General features: G+C 39.2%; 1 protein-coding gene across 1 annotated transcript in view; it reads right to left on the bottom strand.

Moving 5' to 3' along the window:
* sspo (SCO-spondin) overlaps positions 1-17,870 on the bottom strand; it is a 130,744-nt gene that overhangs the window by 105,519 nt on the left and 7,355 nt on the right. The window contains exons 6-14 of the mRNA XM_077218704.1: positions 15,460-15,562; positions 14,718-14,876; positions 14,332-14,417; positions 7,643-7,768; positions 6,300-6,456; positions 5,259-5,499; positions 2,708-2,849; positions 2,460-2,580; positions 1,031-1,203 (exon numbers count right to left, since the gene is read on the bottom strand). Of these exons, the coding sequence (XP_077074819.1) occupies positions 1,031-1,203; positions 2,460-2,580; positions 2,708-2,849; positions 5,259-5,499; positions 6,300-6,456; positions 7,643-7,768; positions 14,332-14,417; positions 14,718-14,876; positions 15,460-15,562 (1,308 nt within the window). The remainder of the gene's footprint in view (positions 1-1,030; positions 1,204-2,459; positions 2,581-2,707; positions 2,850-5,258; positions 5,500-6,299; positions 6,457-7,642; positions 7,769-14,331; positions 14,418-14,717; positions 14,877-15,459; positions 15,563-17,870) is intronic.

The following is a 17,870-nucleotide window of genomic DNA, read 5'->3' as shown; positions in this document are numbered from 1 at the left end:
CAGCATAGGAATGGTAAGAGAAACCATGTGCCTGTATGATGGGTCCCAATGATGTGGTGTAAATGGAGAAGAGGAGGGGTCCAAGCACTGAACTCGCAGGGCTTCTGTGACCGACAGTAATGCGGTCTCGGTTGAATGCCCTTTCTTGAAGCCAGATTGGTTGACATCGAGCTGGTTGTTCAGAGACAGGAAAGATGATACTTGGTTGAAAGCAACTCGTTCAAGTGTTTTCGCAATGAATGGTAGGAGAGAGACAGGTCTGTAATTCTCTAAAAGTGATGTGTTTAATGTTGTTTTTTTAAGCAGTGGAGTAACCCGAGCCTGCTTAAATGCTGTAGGAAAAATGCCAGTATGGAGGGATGAGTTGATGACGTGTGTGAGTGTTGGTAGAAGTGTGGGAGAGATGGCTTGTAGAAGGTGGGAGGGGATGGGGTCTAGAGGGCAGGTGGTAGGATGACTGGAGAGGAGAAGTTTAGATACTTCTTCCTCGGTTAGTGGAGATAATTTTTTATAGCATGTTAAAATTTCAATTTTTTTGAGGGTGAGCAAAAATGCGTCGTTTTGTGTGTGGGGTCTTTAAATGCAAATGAGCTACTACTCCCGGCACAGAGGGCGGAGCTTCAACAGCTCGTTCTTAGCAGAGACATATAGAGCTCTTTTTTGCCAGACAGGGTTTATGTAAATTTTAGGGTTTGTGATGTCACTAACCCGGGAGGAAGCTTGTGTAGTCCCTATCAGTCGTTTGTTGTAGTCCTTAAAAAGTGATTTCTGTAAAATAAAATATCTCCCTTTGCTTTGAGTTTTGAGCGTCGTAACTTTGCAGATGTTGTTTATGCTCAACCAGCAACATTACACACTAACTAAAGTTAGAAAAAGTGAAGTCACAATCAACCACCCCTTTAATATTGAGAACGATTTTTAGAACTATATCTTTATCGTTATCCTCCTTGGTATGAACGGGCCTTTAGAATCCATATTCTATTAATAGAATCTTTAAATAAGTAAAGAGTTTTGTGTGCTGTTGTGGTACCTTATGAGCAAACCCCGGCTGTAGGGTGATGAGGAGAAGAGGCCCGTCCAGATGCCACATCAGTCGAGCCCCGAACGCCTGGACCAGCAGAACACTAGAGGAAGCCTTTCGGACCATCAGATCTCCTGTGATCACCGGCAGAAGCTCTCGCTGGCCGTTCACCAGCACTGAACCTAAGGTTACAGATCTACAGTCTTCTTATCGAGTTTTGGTATGCTGTTTTATGTTCTTGTGGCAATATCTGTTTTATATTGTATTGTAAAGCTTTGTGGAAGATAAAAGTAACTAGAGTGAAATGAAATACATAAGCATTTGAATAAAAATAAAAGATCTAGAAGAGATAAAATGAATGAATGAATGAATGAATGAATGGACTAGATAAAATAAATAGACAAAAATCATCTAGACAAAATAATAAATCAAAATTATTAATTAAATCAAATTAAACTTACTATGGATGGATCAAGAATGGATGGGTCGACGGATGGATGAATGGATGGATGGATGGATGAAGAGAAAAGAGTCAGATGGATGGATGGAGAGACAGCAGGATGGATGGATGGATGGATAGAGAGACAGCAGGATGGATGTATGGATGGATGGATGGAGAGACATCAGGATGGATGGATGGATGGATGGATGAAGAGAAAAGAGACAGATGGATTGATTGAGAGACAGTAGGATGGATGCATGGATGGATGGATGGATGGATGGAGAGACAGCAGGATGGATGGATGGATGGATGGATAGAGAGACAGCAGGATGGATGGATGGATGAGAGACAGTAGGATGGATGGGTGGATGGATGGATGGATGGATGGATGGATGATGGATGGATGGGTGGAGAGACAGCAGGATGGATGGATGGATGGATGGAGAGAAAGAAGGATGGATGGATAGATGGATGGATGGAGGGCTGGATGGATGGATGGATGGATGAAGAGAAAAGAGATGGATGGATGGATGGATAAAGAGAGATGGATGGATGGATGGAGAGACAGCAGGATGGATGGATGGATGGATGGATGGACGGATGGATAAAGAGAGATGGATGGATGGATGGAGAGACAGTGGGATGGATGGATGGATAGATGGATGGAAAGACAGCGGGATGGATGGATGGAAAGACAGCGGGATGGACGGATGGATAAAGAGAGATGGATGGATGGATGGAAAGACAGTGGGATGGATGGATGGATGGATGGATGGATGGAAAGACAGTAGGATGGATGGATGGATGGATGGATGGATGGATGGATGGATGGAGAGACAGCGGGATGGATGGATGGATGGAAAGACAGCGGGATGGATGGATGGATGGATGGATGGATGGATGGAAAGATAGCAGGATGGATGGATGGAAAGACAGCAGGATGGATGGATGAAGAGAGCAGAGACGGATGGACAGATGAATAGAGAGATGTATGACCTGAGTCGGTGAGTGTGAGTGTAGTCTTTAGCGCAGTGACCCTCAGCTCTCTCAGACACCCAGCTCCTCCTGAACACTGTCCTGCACTGATGTCCACGCCCAGCTTCTGGTCCACGAAATCCTGCACACACACAGATGATCTCAAATCCTTACACACACACACACACACACACACACACACACACACACACACACACACACACACACACACACACACACACACACTCGTGTGTTCCTCAGTGACTGACCTCGACGGCTGTGAACTGGCAGTCTCCGCTCTGAAGGCTGAATCTCTTCTGGTCGAATGTTGTGACGTGCATCGCTCCGATCACAGTGCACTGAGCTTCACATCTCTCTCCAGAACACTCCCACTGACCAGCTCCACACACACTACAACACACACACACACCAGTGAGGACCAAGCGGCAACCTTTCGGGCTCTCTCTTGAATCCAACACTGAAGTGACTTAAACTGCAGTTCCTCGACTGGCCACTAGAGACTGGCTGCAGAAGAGTCTTAATCCCATAGACCTCCATGTTAAAATTCCCAACTTTACAGCAGAAAAAAACATGTTTACAGTCTGGTGCAAAAAGTGGTTTTGGTCTGTATAGCTAATTTTGGCCTTCATGAAAACTGTGAAGGGGTGATTTTTTTATGACTCATCCATTTAAATTATATTAAGCCTTAAAGTTCTGCATAATTAAGGGTGTCGCAACTTGAGTGACAGGTGGATTGCCGCCATAAACAGTAAAAGAAATGGACACAGCGACCCCATTGATTTCAACGGAGAAGACTGAAGCCGATTATTGCACTTCCTTCCTGATGTCTGAGCGACTGTGCAGGCTCAAACTGAGCTTGACAACAGTCTGACAGTTTTAAATCTTCTAGTAGCTGTGCCAAGACAAATCTGAATCACCTAATTCCTCAAACACGTTGTTGAAATATTTTGTCCCGTTGCTTTTATGGACTCTCTGTCTATGGGCTTCTCCCTTGACTTTATGCCTCTATGTCCCCCTGATTGCCTCATAGACAATTAAAGATTGCCTGCGAGCTTCTCCCCCTGTCTATATGGCAATTTCTTTACTGTGCGACAGATAGTCGCGTGGTTGTGACGCAATCGTTTGCCTATTTTTACAAAAACGGCTTCTACGGGGCCATAACGTAAGATACAAAGTAATGGAGCCTTTTATATATTGTCGTGTTTCTTTAGAAATAAATAATGGACAAATGAAGTCTTTGGACACCTCAGATGTAAAGTTATTCGCTGTCAAAGTGACGCCAAAATGAACGGGAGTCAGAGGAATGCTAACAGCAGGTGAAGTTCTGCTACAATGGCGGCTCCCGGGAAGCTTTAGTTTCCGGCTGATGGATTACACCCTTGATTGCCGCTGATGTCACTGCTAGCCATTTGTCTGCTAGCGTTAGCGTCACGTCACCTCAGCTAATGCGCCTCTACACATTTTCTTTTATCCGGGAGTGACACACTTCCAAGATGGCAACGGCCGGCTCCGCCCACTTTGGGCTTCAAAACGCTCTTCTGAAACACTACGAGTGACGTCATGTACACTACGTACATATTTTTTTACAGTCTATGGTGAGAACGAAACTGGAACCTTCAAGTCAAGTCACCTTCAATTAAATAGCGTTTTAACAATATAGATTGTTTCAAAGCAGCTTTACAGTGATAATAGGAAATTAAAGTATCAGAGATTGTTTTGGCTTTACAGCAGCTAAAGTTATTGTCCAGCTAAAGTTAGTTTTGATTGATTCACTTCCATTGCAAAGATCATTAGTTATTAACTTAGCGGCCGCTAACACGACACCGTTCTCACAGAAAACAAAACACTTTTAATGTGTTCTAGCTGCTCATTTGCACACACCAGTGTTTGGAGGCTCGAGAATGCAAACTCAGAAACAGGTTCCAACAAGGTGCAAGTTTTGACAAATATTTGAAAACGTTATCATCTCTGTGTAAACTTCATGTTTACGTGAATTTACGTGAAACAACGTGAATCTGTGAAAACGTGACTGTGTGCACATGAATATTATGTGAAATACAGTCAAACAAAAATTTCTTCCGAAATCAACATTTCTCACATTATCACAGTTTATTCACTGTAGTTTAGAAAATGATATGACAAGAACTCAGAGTTATGAACTCAGTTGATATTTCACTGGTTTTGTCCGTCCTTCTGTTAGACTCTCACACATGAATTATGTTGAATATCTGTCAGCTGTTAAATTTAACTACGCAATTAGATAATACCAGTTTAGCTCAACCAGTTACCAAGCAATGCTTCATGTTGTTCAGTCTGTGGTGTAAAAAGGTGCATTAGTTATTAAAGAAAAAACACTTCAGCAAAACATTTTTATACATTTTACTGGTAGTCACTGTATGAAGAAATTTTTGGGTATAATATGTCACAGTTTACTTTATTTTGCTCTCACTTACATAAATGAATTATAGTGTCCTGCACACACTAGTAAAAAAGTAGTTTGTGTGTGACTGTATATGTATGTACGCAGACGCATAGTCTTTTAATTATTTTAATCACTCCAAATTACTTGTCCGGCAGCATAATAAAACATTTTTTGTCGTTTCTGCGGATCCATGCGAACTGGTATCAGTCGTTTCGTCAACCTCCACAAGTCGTTTCTATTTCTGAATTTGTTTTGAGAACGCTATCATCTCTGTGTAAACTTCAAAAACTTGAATCTGTGAAAACGGTGACACATGCACATGCATATCACGTGTTTATAATATTAGGCTACACAGTGTGTGGTGCCGTTGGACCCACCATGTGTTGCACCTCTGTCTGATGGCGTCTCCTGCGCTGTATGTGCGGCGCCGGTGGAAGCAGGGACAGTCGACCCGTCGCACACACTGACCCGCGTGCAGGACCAGATCCGGGGGACACTCACACCCCCCCACACACTCGTCCCGACACTGAGCCGACGCCGGAGGACCGGGAGACGAGCAGCTCGCGGGACAGGACGACACGCAGTCCGAGAACACCTGACCGCGCGGACAAACACGCTCTGCCGACGCAAACACAGAAGATTTTATTGTGCTTTTACCTTTGCAAATTGTAAATAAACACAATACATGTAGCATGCTTAGAAAGAGAGAAATATTCATATATATATATATATATATATATATATATATATATATATATATTTGTATTGATTTATTTTAATCATTTATTTATTTTAATCTAATTTATTTTTATGTGATTTGTATTATTTATTTATTTATTTTAATCTATGTATTTATTTCAAATAAATTAATAAGTTATGTTAATTTAATTTAAATATATTCATTTTAAACTTTTTAATTATTAATGAATTTAATCTAATTTTATTTTAATGTAATTTAATGTTTTTTATTTCTTTTAATGTAATTTAATGTATTTATTTTAATCATTTATTTATTTTAAGCTCATTTCATTTTTATTTAGTCGAGAGAGATATTGCCTTATTTCTCTTGTTCACCTATTTTTATCTATTTTTAAAATTCTTAACTATTTTTATCCATGTATCTATAATACATGTATTTGAAATACATAAAAAAAAATAAAAAAAATTACATTTAAACTTTAAACAATTTTTTCGGCAGCTTTAATGATTTCAAAGTAATTTTTTGATGCCACAAAACTTGGTTCAACTTTAAGAAATCTACCTTTTTTATATTTAGTAAAATCCATATATATAAAATATTTTTTTTATTTACTATTTTAATGATTAGCTTTTGTTTTTATATTTTAAACTATATTATGACAATTTTATTAGCGGCAACAGAAGTCAGTTTAGGAGGAAGTAAATATTATAATTATTACCACAGAAGCCGGCGGCCCTCCAGCGGATGATGACGTGTTGCGTCGCACACTCGCGCACGTAGCTGGCTAGCGTATCGCACACCGCCGTCTCTCTCTCGTTCACATCCAGACTGCAGAACAGATACAGACACGTGTCGATATACGGGCCGGGATCCACCTGAGCGAAGGGCCAGACGTTAGTCAGGAACAGTGTTGAGAGTCACTCATTACAAGTAACTTGAGTTACAAACTGTAATCAGATTACTTTTTGCAAGTAACTAGTAAAGTAACGCATTTTAAAATTTACAAGAAAATATCTGAGTTACTTATTTAAATAAGGATGGTTATTGTAGTTCTAGACTAAATCTGAGCATTTACTCATTTGTAAATGAGTCTCACTCTGGACTCACTTGCACAAAAAAAGATTAAATATTCCTCAAAATTAATGAAATGCAGATTCAAAATACTATGCAAACCTCCAATACCTAAATATGTTAGAAAAACATAAATTTTTATGCATCTAATCTCACTTTATTGACCAACGTACTTGCTTCTGACCTTCGATGAATCAGTTAACCATAAGCAAAATATGACTATAGATGTTTTTGTTTTTATTGGTAAATTAAGTGTATACGGATCCTATTCTTGCGTTATCCAGAATAACAGCAGCTGAAGGTTTGTTTGAGCGGCGCCCTCTACTGTACAGCAGTGAATCTGCATTTCCTTCAGCCTGAGGATTATTATTACACTTTTAGTGTGAAAAGGTCTTTACATTTGCCCAAAAATATAACTTTTTTGTTATAAAAAACAACAATAAGCCCAGCAGAGATGAAAAAAAGAGACGAAAAAGTAATAAATCATAACGTAACAGATTACTTTTATAAAAAGGTAACTAAGTAATGCACTTTGTTACTTTTAAAGGCCTCATTATGCTTCTGCGTCAACTCCACGGCGTAGCTGCGCCGTCACTCCTACGGCGTCGTGGCCGTTTTATGGTTCTTCGTCAGGTTGAGTTGCATCGCGTGCATCTGACCAATCACAGCCCTTGTGGTCTGCATCGCCTCGGCGCGTAGTTACAATTTTTTGGAGGTGCACGTCGAGCTACGGCGGAGGGGTTCACGGCGACGCAGAGGGGTCTGCGGGGGTACGCCGTCGATTTCACGCAGAAGCATAAAACAGGCTTAAGGTAGTAACACAATATTGTCATGCATTACTTTTCCCAACACGGATCAGGAAGCGTGTTAATCGATCTAGTGTAAGTTTCCTGTAATCTTTAGATTTCCCCTATGTAGAGTGCTTTGAGTACCCAGAAAAGCGCTTTAAAAATGTAACATATTATTATTATATTATTATTATAATCTGACCTGGTGATGGCAGTGTGAGAAGGGGTTTTCTTTCAGACGATGACATGATGTTTCTGCGTCGCGGCGTAGAGAAACGTCACTCGAGAGATCACAGCTGTGGCCCAACTCAGCAGCATCGCTACACACCTGTGTTACACAACACAACAACACAACTCAGCAGCATCGCTACACACCTGTTACACAACACAACAACACAACTCAGCAGCATCACTACACACCTGTGTTACACAACACAACAACACAACTCAGCAGCATCGCTACACACCTGTTACACAACACAACAACACAACTCAGCAGCATCACTACACACCTGTGTTACACAACACAACAACACAACTCAGCAGCATCGCTACACACCTGTGTTACACAACACAACAACACAACTCAGCAGCATCGCTACACACCTGTGTTACACAACACAACAACACAACTCAGCAGCATCACTAAACACACCTGTGTTACACAACACAACAACACAACTCAGCAGCATCACTAAACACACCTGTGTTACACAACACAACAACACATCTCAGCAGCATCGCTACACACCTGTGTTACACAACACAACAACACAACTCAGCAGCATCGCTACACACCTGTGTTACACAACACAACAACACAACTCAGCAGCATCACTAAACACACCTGTGTTACACAACACAACAACACAACTCAGCAGCATCACTAAACACACCTGTGTTACACAACACAACAACACATCTCAGCAGCATCGCTACACACCTGTGTTACACAACACAACACAACAACACAACTCAGCAGCATCACTACACACCTGTGTTACACAACACAACAACACAACTCAGCAGCATCACTACACACCTGTGTTACACAACACAACAACACAACTCAGCAGCATCACTACACACCTGTGTTACACAACACAACAACACAACTCAGCAGCATCACTACACACCTTTGTTACACAACACAACAACACAACTCAGCAGCATCGCTACACACCTGTGTTACACAACACAACAACACAACTCAGCAGCATCACTAAACACACCTGTGTTACACAACACAACAACACAACTCAGCAGCATCGCTACACACATGTGTTACACAACACAACACAACAACACAACTCAGCAGCATCACTAAACACACCTGTGTTACACAACACAACAACACATCTCAGCAGCATCGCTACACACCTGTGTTACACAACACAACACAACAACACAACTCAGCAGCATCACTACACACCTGTGTTACACAACACAACAACACAACTCAGCAGCATCACTACACACCTGTGTTACACAACACAACAACACAACTCAGCAGCATCGCTACACACCTGTGTTACACAACACAACAACACAACTCAGCAGCATCGCTACACACCTGTGTTACACAACACAACAACACAACTCAGCAGCATCACTACACACCTGTGTTACACAACACAACAACACAACTCAGCAGCATCACTACACACACCTGTGTTACACAACACAACAGCACAACTCAGCAGCATCACTACACACCTGTGTTACACACCACAACAACACAACTCAGCAGCATCACTACACGACTGTGTTAAACAACACAACAACACAACTCAGCAGCATCACTACACACCTGTGTTACACAACACAACAACACAACTCAGCAGCATCACTACACACCTGTGTTACACAACACAACAACACAACTCAGCAGCATCACTACACACCTGTGTTACACAACACAACAACACAACTCAGCAGCATCACTACAAACCTGTTTTACACAACACAACAACACAACTCAGCAGCATGACTACACACCTGTTTTACACAACACAACAACATATCTCAGCAGCATCACTACGCACCTGTTTTACACAAAACAACAACACATCTCAGCAGCATCACTACACACCTGTGTTACACAACACAACAACACAACTCAGCAGCATCACTACACGACTGTGTTAAACAACACAACAACACAACTCAGCAGCATCTCTACACACCTGTGTTATACAACACAACAACACAACTCAGCAGCATCACTACACACCTGTGTTACACAGTACAACAACACAACTCAGCAGCATCACTACACACCTGTGTTACACAACACAACAACACAACTCAGCAGCATCACTACACACCTGTTTTACACAACACAACAACACAACTCAGCAGCATCACTACATACACCTGTGTTACATAACACAACAACACAACTCATCAGCATCACTACACACCTGTGTTACACAACAACACAACTCAGCAGCATCTCTACATACACCTGTGTTACACAACACAACAACACAACTCAGCAGCATCACTACACACCTGTGTTACACAACACAACAACACAACTCAGCAGCATCACTACACACACCTGTGTTACACAACACAACAGCACAACTCAGCAGCATCAATACACACCTGTGTTACACACCACAACAACACAACTCAGCAGCATCACTACACGACTGTGTTAAACAACACAACAACACAACTCAGCAGCATCACTACACACCTGTGTTACACAACACAACAACACAACTCAGCAGCATCACTACACACCTGTGTTACACAACACAACAACACAACTCAGCAGCATCACTACACACCTGTGTTACACAACACAACAACACAACTCAGCAGCATCACTACAAACCTGTTTTACACAACACAACAACACAACTCAGCAGCATGACTACACACCTGTTTTACACAACACAACAACATATCTCAGCAGCATCACTACGCACCTGTTTTACACAAAACAACAACACATCTCAGCAGCATCACTACACACCTGTGTTACACAACACAACAACACAACTCAGCAGCATCACTACACGACTGTGTTAAACAACACAACAACACAACTCAGCAGCATCTCTACACACCTGTGTTATACAACACAACAACACAACTCAGCAGCATCACTACACACCTGTGTTACACAGTACAACAACACAACTCAGCAGCATCACTACACACCTGTGTTACACAACACAACAACACAACTCAGCAGCATCACTACACACCTGTTTTACACAACACAACAACACAACTCAGCAGCATCACTACATACACCTGTGTTACATAACACAACAACACAACTCATCAGCATCACTACACACCTGTGTTACACAACAACACAACTCAGCAGCATCTCTACATACACCTGTGTTACAAAACACAACAACACAACTCAGCAGCATCACTACACACCTGTTACACAACTCATCTCAGCAGCATCACTACATACACCTGTGTTACACAACACAACAACACAACTCATCAGCATCACTACACACCTGTGTTACACAACAACACAACTCAGCAGCATCTCTACATACACCTGTGTTACAAAACACAACAACACAACTCAGCAGCATCAATACACACCTGTGTTACACAACATCACAACTCAGCAGCATCACTACACACCTGTTACACACCACAACAACACAACTCAGCAACATCACTACACACCTGTGTTACACAACACAACAACACAACTCAGCAGCATCACTACACACCTGTTTCACAACACAACTCAGCAGCATCACTACACACTTGTTACACAACACAACTCAGCAGCATCACTACACACCTGTGTTACACATCACAACAACACAACTCAGCAGCATCACTACAAACCTGTGTTACACACCACAACAACACAACTCAGCAGCGTCACTACACACCTGTGTTACACAACACAACAACACAACTCAGCAGCATCACTACACACCTGTGTTACACAACACAACAACACAACTCAGCAGCATCACTACACACCTGTTACACAACCCAACAACACAACTCAGCAGCATCCCTACACACCTGTGTTACACAGCACAACAACACAACTCAGCAGCATCACTACACACCTGTGTTGCACAACACAACAACACAACTCAGCAGCATCACTACACACACCTGTGTTACACAACACAACAACACAACTCAGCAGCATCACTACACACCTGTGTTACACAACACAACAACACAACCCAGCAGCATCACTACACACACCTGTGTTACACAACCCAACAACACAACTCAGCAGAATCACTACACACCTGTTTTACACAACAACACAACTCAGAAGCATCACTGCATACCCGTGTTACACACCACAACAACACAACTAAGCAGCATCACTACACACCTGTGTTGCACAACACATCACAACTCAGCAGCATCACTACACACCTGTTACACAACACAACAACACAACTCAGCAGCATCACTACACACCTGTGTAACACAACACAACAACACAACTCAGCAGCATCACTACACACCTGTGTTATACAACACAACAACACAACTCAGCAGTATCACTACACACACCTGTGTTACACAACACAACAACACAACTCAGCAGCATCACTACACACCTGTATTACACAACAACACAACTCAGTAGCATCACTACACACCTGTGTTACACACCGCAACAAAACAACTTAGCAGCATCACTACACACCTGTGTTACACAACACAACATCACAACTCAGCAGCATCACTACACACCTGTTACACAACACAACAACACAACTCAGCAGCATCACTACACACCTGTGTTACACACCACAACAACACAACTCAGCAGCATCACTACACACCTGTGTTACACACCACAACAACACAACTCAGCAGCATCACTACACACCTGTGTTACACAACACAACAACACAACTCAGCAGCAACACTACACACCTGTGTTACACACCACAACAACACAACTCAGCAGCATCACTACACGCCTGTGTTACACAGCACAACAACACAACTCAGCAGCATCACTACACACCTGTGTTACACACCACAACAACACAACTTAGCAGCATCACTACACACCTGTGTTACACAGTACAACATCACAACTCAGCAGCATCACTACACGCCTGTGTTACACAGCACAACAACACAACTCAGCAGCATCACTACACGACTGTTTTACACAACACAACTCAGCAGCATCACTACACACCTGTGTTACACACCACAACAACACAACTTAGCAGCATCACTACACACCTGTGTTACAGAACACAACATCACAACTCAGCAGCATCACTACACACCTGTTACACAACACAACAACACAACTCAGCAGCATCACTACACACCTGTGTTACACACCACAACAACACAACTCAGCAGCATCACTACACACCTGTGTTACACAGCACAAAAACACAACTCAGCAGCATCACTACACACCTGTGTTACACAGCACAACAACACAACTCAGCAGCATCACTACACACCTGTGTTACACACCACAACAACACAACTCAGCAGCATCACTACACACCTGTGTTACACAGCACAAAAACACAACTCAGCAGCATCACTACACACCTGTGTTACACAGCACAACAACACAACTCAGCAGCATCACTACACACCTGTGTTACACACCACACCAACACAACTCAGCAGCATCACTACACACCTGTGTTACACACCACAACAACACAACTCAGCAGCATCACTACACACCTGTGTTACACACCACAACAACACAACTCAGCAGCATCACTACACACCTGTGTTACACACCACAACAACACAACTCAGCTCAATTCAAGGATGTTTGTGTTGCACATTTCACAATTCACAATTCAAGCAGCTTCACAGAAATGCATGTTTTAATGTTATTAAAAATGAATTACAATCAGGAAGAGATGAGTGTGTCAAAACATGTCCATATGGCAGTAATTATTACAGCTTGTTATTGTAATGATAAGAATATAATGATGTTTCAATCTTTTAGTTGCCCCAAAATATGATCATCCTAAAGTTTAAAGGGTAGCCACATGTTTGTTGGTTTTTTCATGTACAAAAACCCACTTTACTCTGTGAAAAAAATCTGTAAAATACTATTTGGAAAATATTTAGGTCTATTAAGTTACATTATTAAGTTTCTTTTCTACTCAATATAGTACTGTACTGTATTATCTATTTGTTTATTTTAATGTAATGTAATGTTTTTGTTTTTTATTTATTTTTATTTGATTTGATTTATTTTGATATCATTTATTTTAATATAAGTTGCATTTATTTATTAAATTATGTTAATCTAATTTTAATTAATTTGTGTATTTATATATTCATATTTATAAATATATGGTCTACATATATTTTAAATAAATAAATAATTTTAATCTTAGTTTTATTTATTTTCATCTAATTTTGATTTATTTTAAACATTTTAATAATTTATGAATTTTAATCTAATTTTTGTTATTTTAATGTTATTTTAATTAATTATTTATTTATTTATTTTAATCTTAGTTTGTATTATTTATGTTAGTCTAATTTTAATTAGTCTAATCTAATTTTTTATTTGCTTGTTTAATTATTTTAGTCTATGTATTTATTTTATTAATTTAATTGGATTAAAATGTATTTATTTTTATCTTAGTTTTTATTATTTATTTATTTTTACAATAAACATTTTCACAGACCCACAGACTAGCAAACAGCCCAGTCTGAAAACCACTGCTTTGGGATACTATGAAGTGCACTAGTTCTATGTGGAAGATTACTTTGTGAATAACATCCAAAACAGGGTATAAGGACGTTTTTTAAATACTTGATTATGCAAACATAGCTATTCTATTTAGTAGCCTTACTGCCCTCTTTTTTTGATCTATCAATTGTTTCTAAATACTTAAAGACGTCGTGTCCAACCTGGCCTTGCTGATCTTGTACGCGCCATGAGTTTCCGAAACTGGCGGCGTACTGAGACACACTTCCACCGCTGGTAGTGAAGTCATCTGTACAAAATAAAAATGTTGCATTGCACAATGCATGAAAAACATTGCAAATGCATGACATATTTTTTTCAAAATTGTATATAGAACAAAGAATTTTTACATTGAAACAATATTTAATCCTTTTAACTCCAAAATTTTATGTTCAACTCAATGTTACACAATTTCTGTGTGAAAATAGTTTCTTTTCAGTGTAGGAATGCATGAAAACACACACTAAAAATGCAGTAGAAAGGATACAATATGCCAGAATTTGTTAACTTTATTCATGGAATCTTTCCAAACCAAGCAAAACGTTCGTACCATCTGGGTTGTTGTTGTAAACTCCGCAAAGCCCTCTAGTGGCCGCGAGGTGTTCTGCGGTAACGGTCAGGTAGACGGTGTTGTCCATGTCGAACTTCAGTCTGACGCCCAATCCGCTCTCCACAAACACAAAGTCACCCAGCCAATGAACGCTGACTCCTGATGACACACACACGTCACCAGAAACACACTTCAATATACTTCATACACAGAACATATGCATATATACTTAGCCAATAACATGAAATGTAACAGCAAACAGGAATTCACCCTTGTAATCATCGTTAACTAAGATAGATAAGATAGATAAAAAACTTTATTTATCTCCAAGGGGAAATTTAGAAGTTACAGCAGCATAAACAGGACAAAAACAAATATTACACTTAAGAAGACAAAAAAAAAAAAACATAAAAGATAAATTAGCCTATGTAAGGAGACCAAAACACATTATAACAGATTTATATCATTAAATATAAACGAAAAAAGTTTAATAAATAAATAAATATCCTAAATATAAGTATGGGTAAATATACTCCTAAAAAAATGTAACTATTAAAAATTAAAAACATTCTAACTACTAAAAATGTACGTTTTAACTAAAATTAAGTTCTATTTAAACAATTTAAAAAAATTGTTATTGAAATATAGCTAAAAAAAAAAAAAAGTATGCCACTGGTTAAGGATGAGTTTTTCAGCTGTAATACAGAATATAATATAGTATCAGGTATAAAGCGCCTCTTACCGTTTTGGAAGAGCGGTTCGCCCTGCTGTAGAGATAAACCGTTCACCGTCATATTTCCTCTGTGAATAGAGACCAAGCCAAGACCCAACATCATCCGCAGACCCTAAAACACAAACCACATAAACAACAGCCAAGACGACCTGTCAATCAACAATCATAATCAATATAATAACATCCCAAACTCCCGAAACCAATTACACTTTCTGTATCATTGAACTTTAAGATAAGCTGCCAAGTTTCCAGCTTGATGGTTTCATGCAATGACCAACAGAACCCAGCTGTAGAAAAACACGTCACATCTGTTTGAGATAAATGATATGTTTTGTTCATCGGTCTGTTCATAATGTCCTTGAACAACTTGAAACCAGATGCAATGAATGTTGTGTTCTGAGATTATAAGATCATTTTCTTGAATTGGCCGATCTTTGAGTCACATATGAAGACACAAAACAAGTTTTCTGGTGCTAATTGTACAGCCTAAATCTTGAAACTAAAACTGCTACAATTTCAACATGTTGAAGGTGTCAAGTAAACATGAATGGCTTTTGCAACCAATTTTACCTTTGAATAAGATGTATTTTATAGTAAAACTATATATATTCAACAATAAATAAAATTTAGGACTTGATTTTATCCATGAGGAATTAATTTACTAGGGACACTTTACTTAAAACCTTTATTTTATAAAAGTATTTTTAATGCATTAATTATGCCTTGTGATGCACCTCATAATGCATTATAATACTTATCTATTCATTTTTGCACCTTTAGAAAGTATAATGCATAAAACACATGGCAAACAACCCATTTTTAGGTGAAACAAGGAATCTGCAAATATTATAATGGATTTTAACTTTGGTTACAATTATTTATTTGCATTGAAATGCATTATATGATATAATGCAGAAAAGATATAATGCAATATTCATTATAATAAATACCTTTATAATGCATTATGTATTAGGGTTACCGAGAAGCCTTTGGAAAAATGTTGCATTTATAACATAAAATGATTCTTTGCAACAATATCAACATATGAACATGAAATGGCATTTACCTCCAAATATGATTTATTTTAGAGTAAAACTGGATATATTAAACAAGAAACATAATGAAGGACTTGATTTTATCCATGAGGAATTCATTTGAATTTGAAGTCTTTAGAAAAAGTAGTACATTTTGATGAAAAATTATGAATTTTTTAAGGCAAAATATGTTTATAACATCAACCAATAAATTCTGCACTAAAAGACCAGGAACAAGTGTTATATTAAGTTAAGAACGCATTAAAATGTATATGTTTTCTGTTAGAACAGTGTCGTGTTTTAGCGGACGATAAGTTAATAACTAATGATCTTTACAACGGAACTGAATCAATCAAAACTAACTTTATCTGGACAATAACTTTATTCAAGTGCTTCTGTAAAGCCTAAACAATCTCTGTTACTGTAATCTCCTATTATCACTGTAAAGCTGCTTTTGAAAAATCTGTATGGTTAAAAGCGCTGTATAAATGAAGGTGACTTGACTTAAGCATATGGTCCATTTTGAGATCATGTTGACTTCTAAACAGGCGTTTGTTTATTCCCATCTTCCCATATGAACTGATTGTCTGTTTAAGTTTGTTTGTTTGTTTGTTTGTTTTAAATGTGCTGTATTTTATATTGTAGTTTGTATGTCTTATTGGGACCCCCTCGACAATTAAATGTTACATCTCAAGTGGCTTTTCCATAAAAATTCAAATAAACTCTCAGCGAGTGTGTGTCCGTGCCTTGCGACACAGTGTCACACACTCAACTGGTGTTTATTTTCCTGTTATCACTGTAAAGCTGCTTTGACACAACCTCAATTGTTAAAAGCGCTGTATAAATGAAGATGACTTGACTTGATGGTCCGTTTTGAGATCATATTGACGTCTAAACAGGCGTTTGTGGGAATATAAGCTCACATGTTACCTATCATGATAAACAATGAGCCCATTAGACAGGTTGCTTCATACAAATATTTAGGTAATAAACTTTATGCATGTGGATAATCTGTGTCGAAGGGTGCAACAAAAAAATGTACTTTTTACAGCGGCTGAGTATTTTTGGAGTGTCTCAGAGGATCATGTTGATATTTATCATGTGTATCGAGTCCATCTCACTGTATGGTTTAGCGGCCTGGTTCGGTAATTTGACAGCTACTCTTAGATCTCATTTGAACCGTTTGGTGTGTACAGCAATGAAAGTGGTTGGTCTGGGGGTCTACCGCAATATTCAGTCTATATTTAACAAAATAATTTTCAAACAGGCAAGGAAAATGACTTTGGACCCTTCTCATGTGTTTTATCCAGAATTTGAACCACTCTGGTCAACGTTTTCGTACCCCAAGCTTTACAACCGCTATAAAAAATATTTTGTTCCTTTGGC

This window comes from Siphateles boraxobius, unplaced genomic scaffold, assembly GCF_051911475.1.
Source record: "Siphateles boraxobius isolate OS27281-9 unplaced genomic scaffold, OSU_SipBor_1 12, whole genome shotgun sequence".
Classification (NCBI taxonomy): domain Eukaryota; kingdom Metazoa; phylum Chordata; class Actinopteri; order Cypriniformes; family Leuciscidae; genus Siphateles; species Siphateles boraxobius.
The sequence above is the reverse complement of the archived record's forward strand: the minus strand, read 5'-3'. Positions and strand labels throughout refer to the sequence as shown.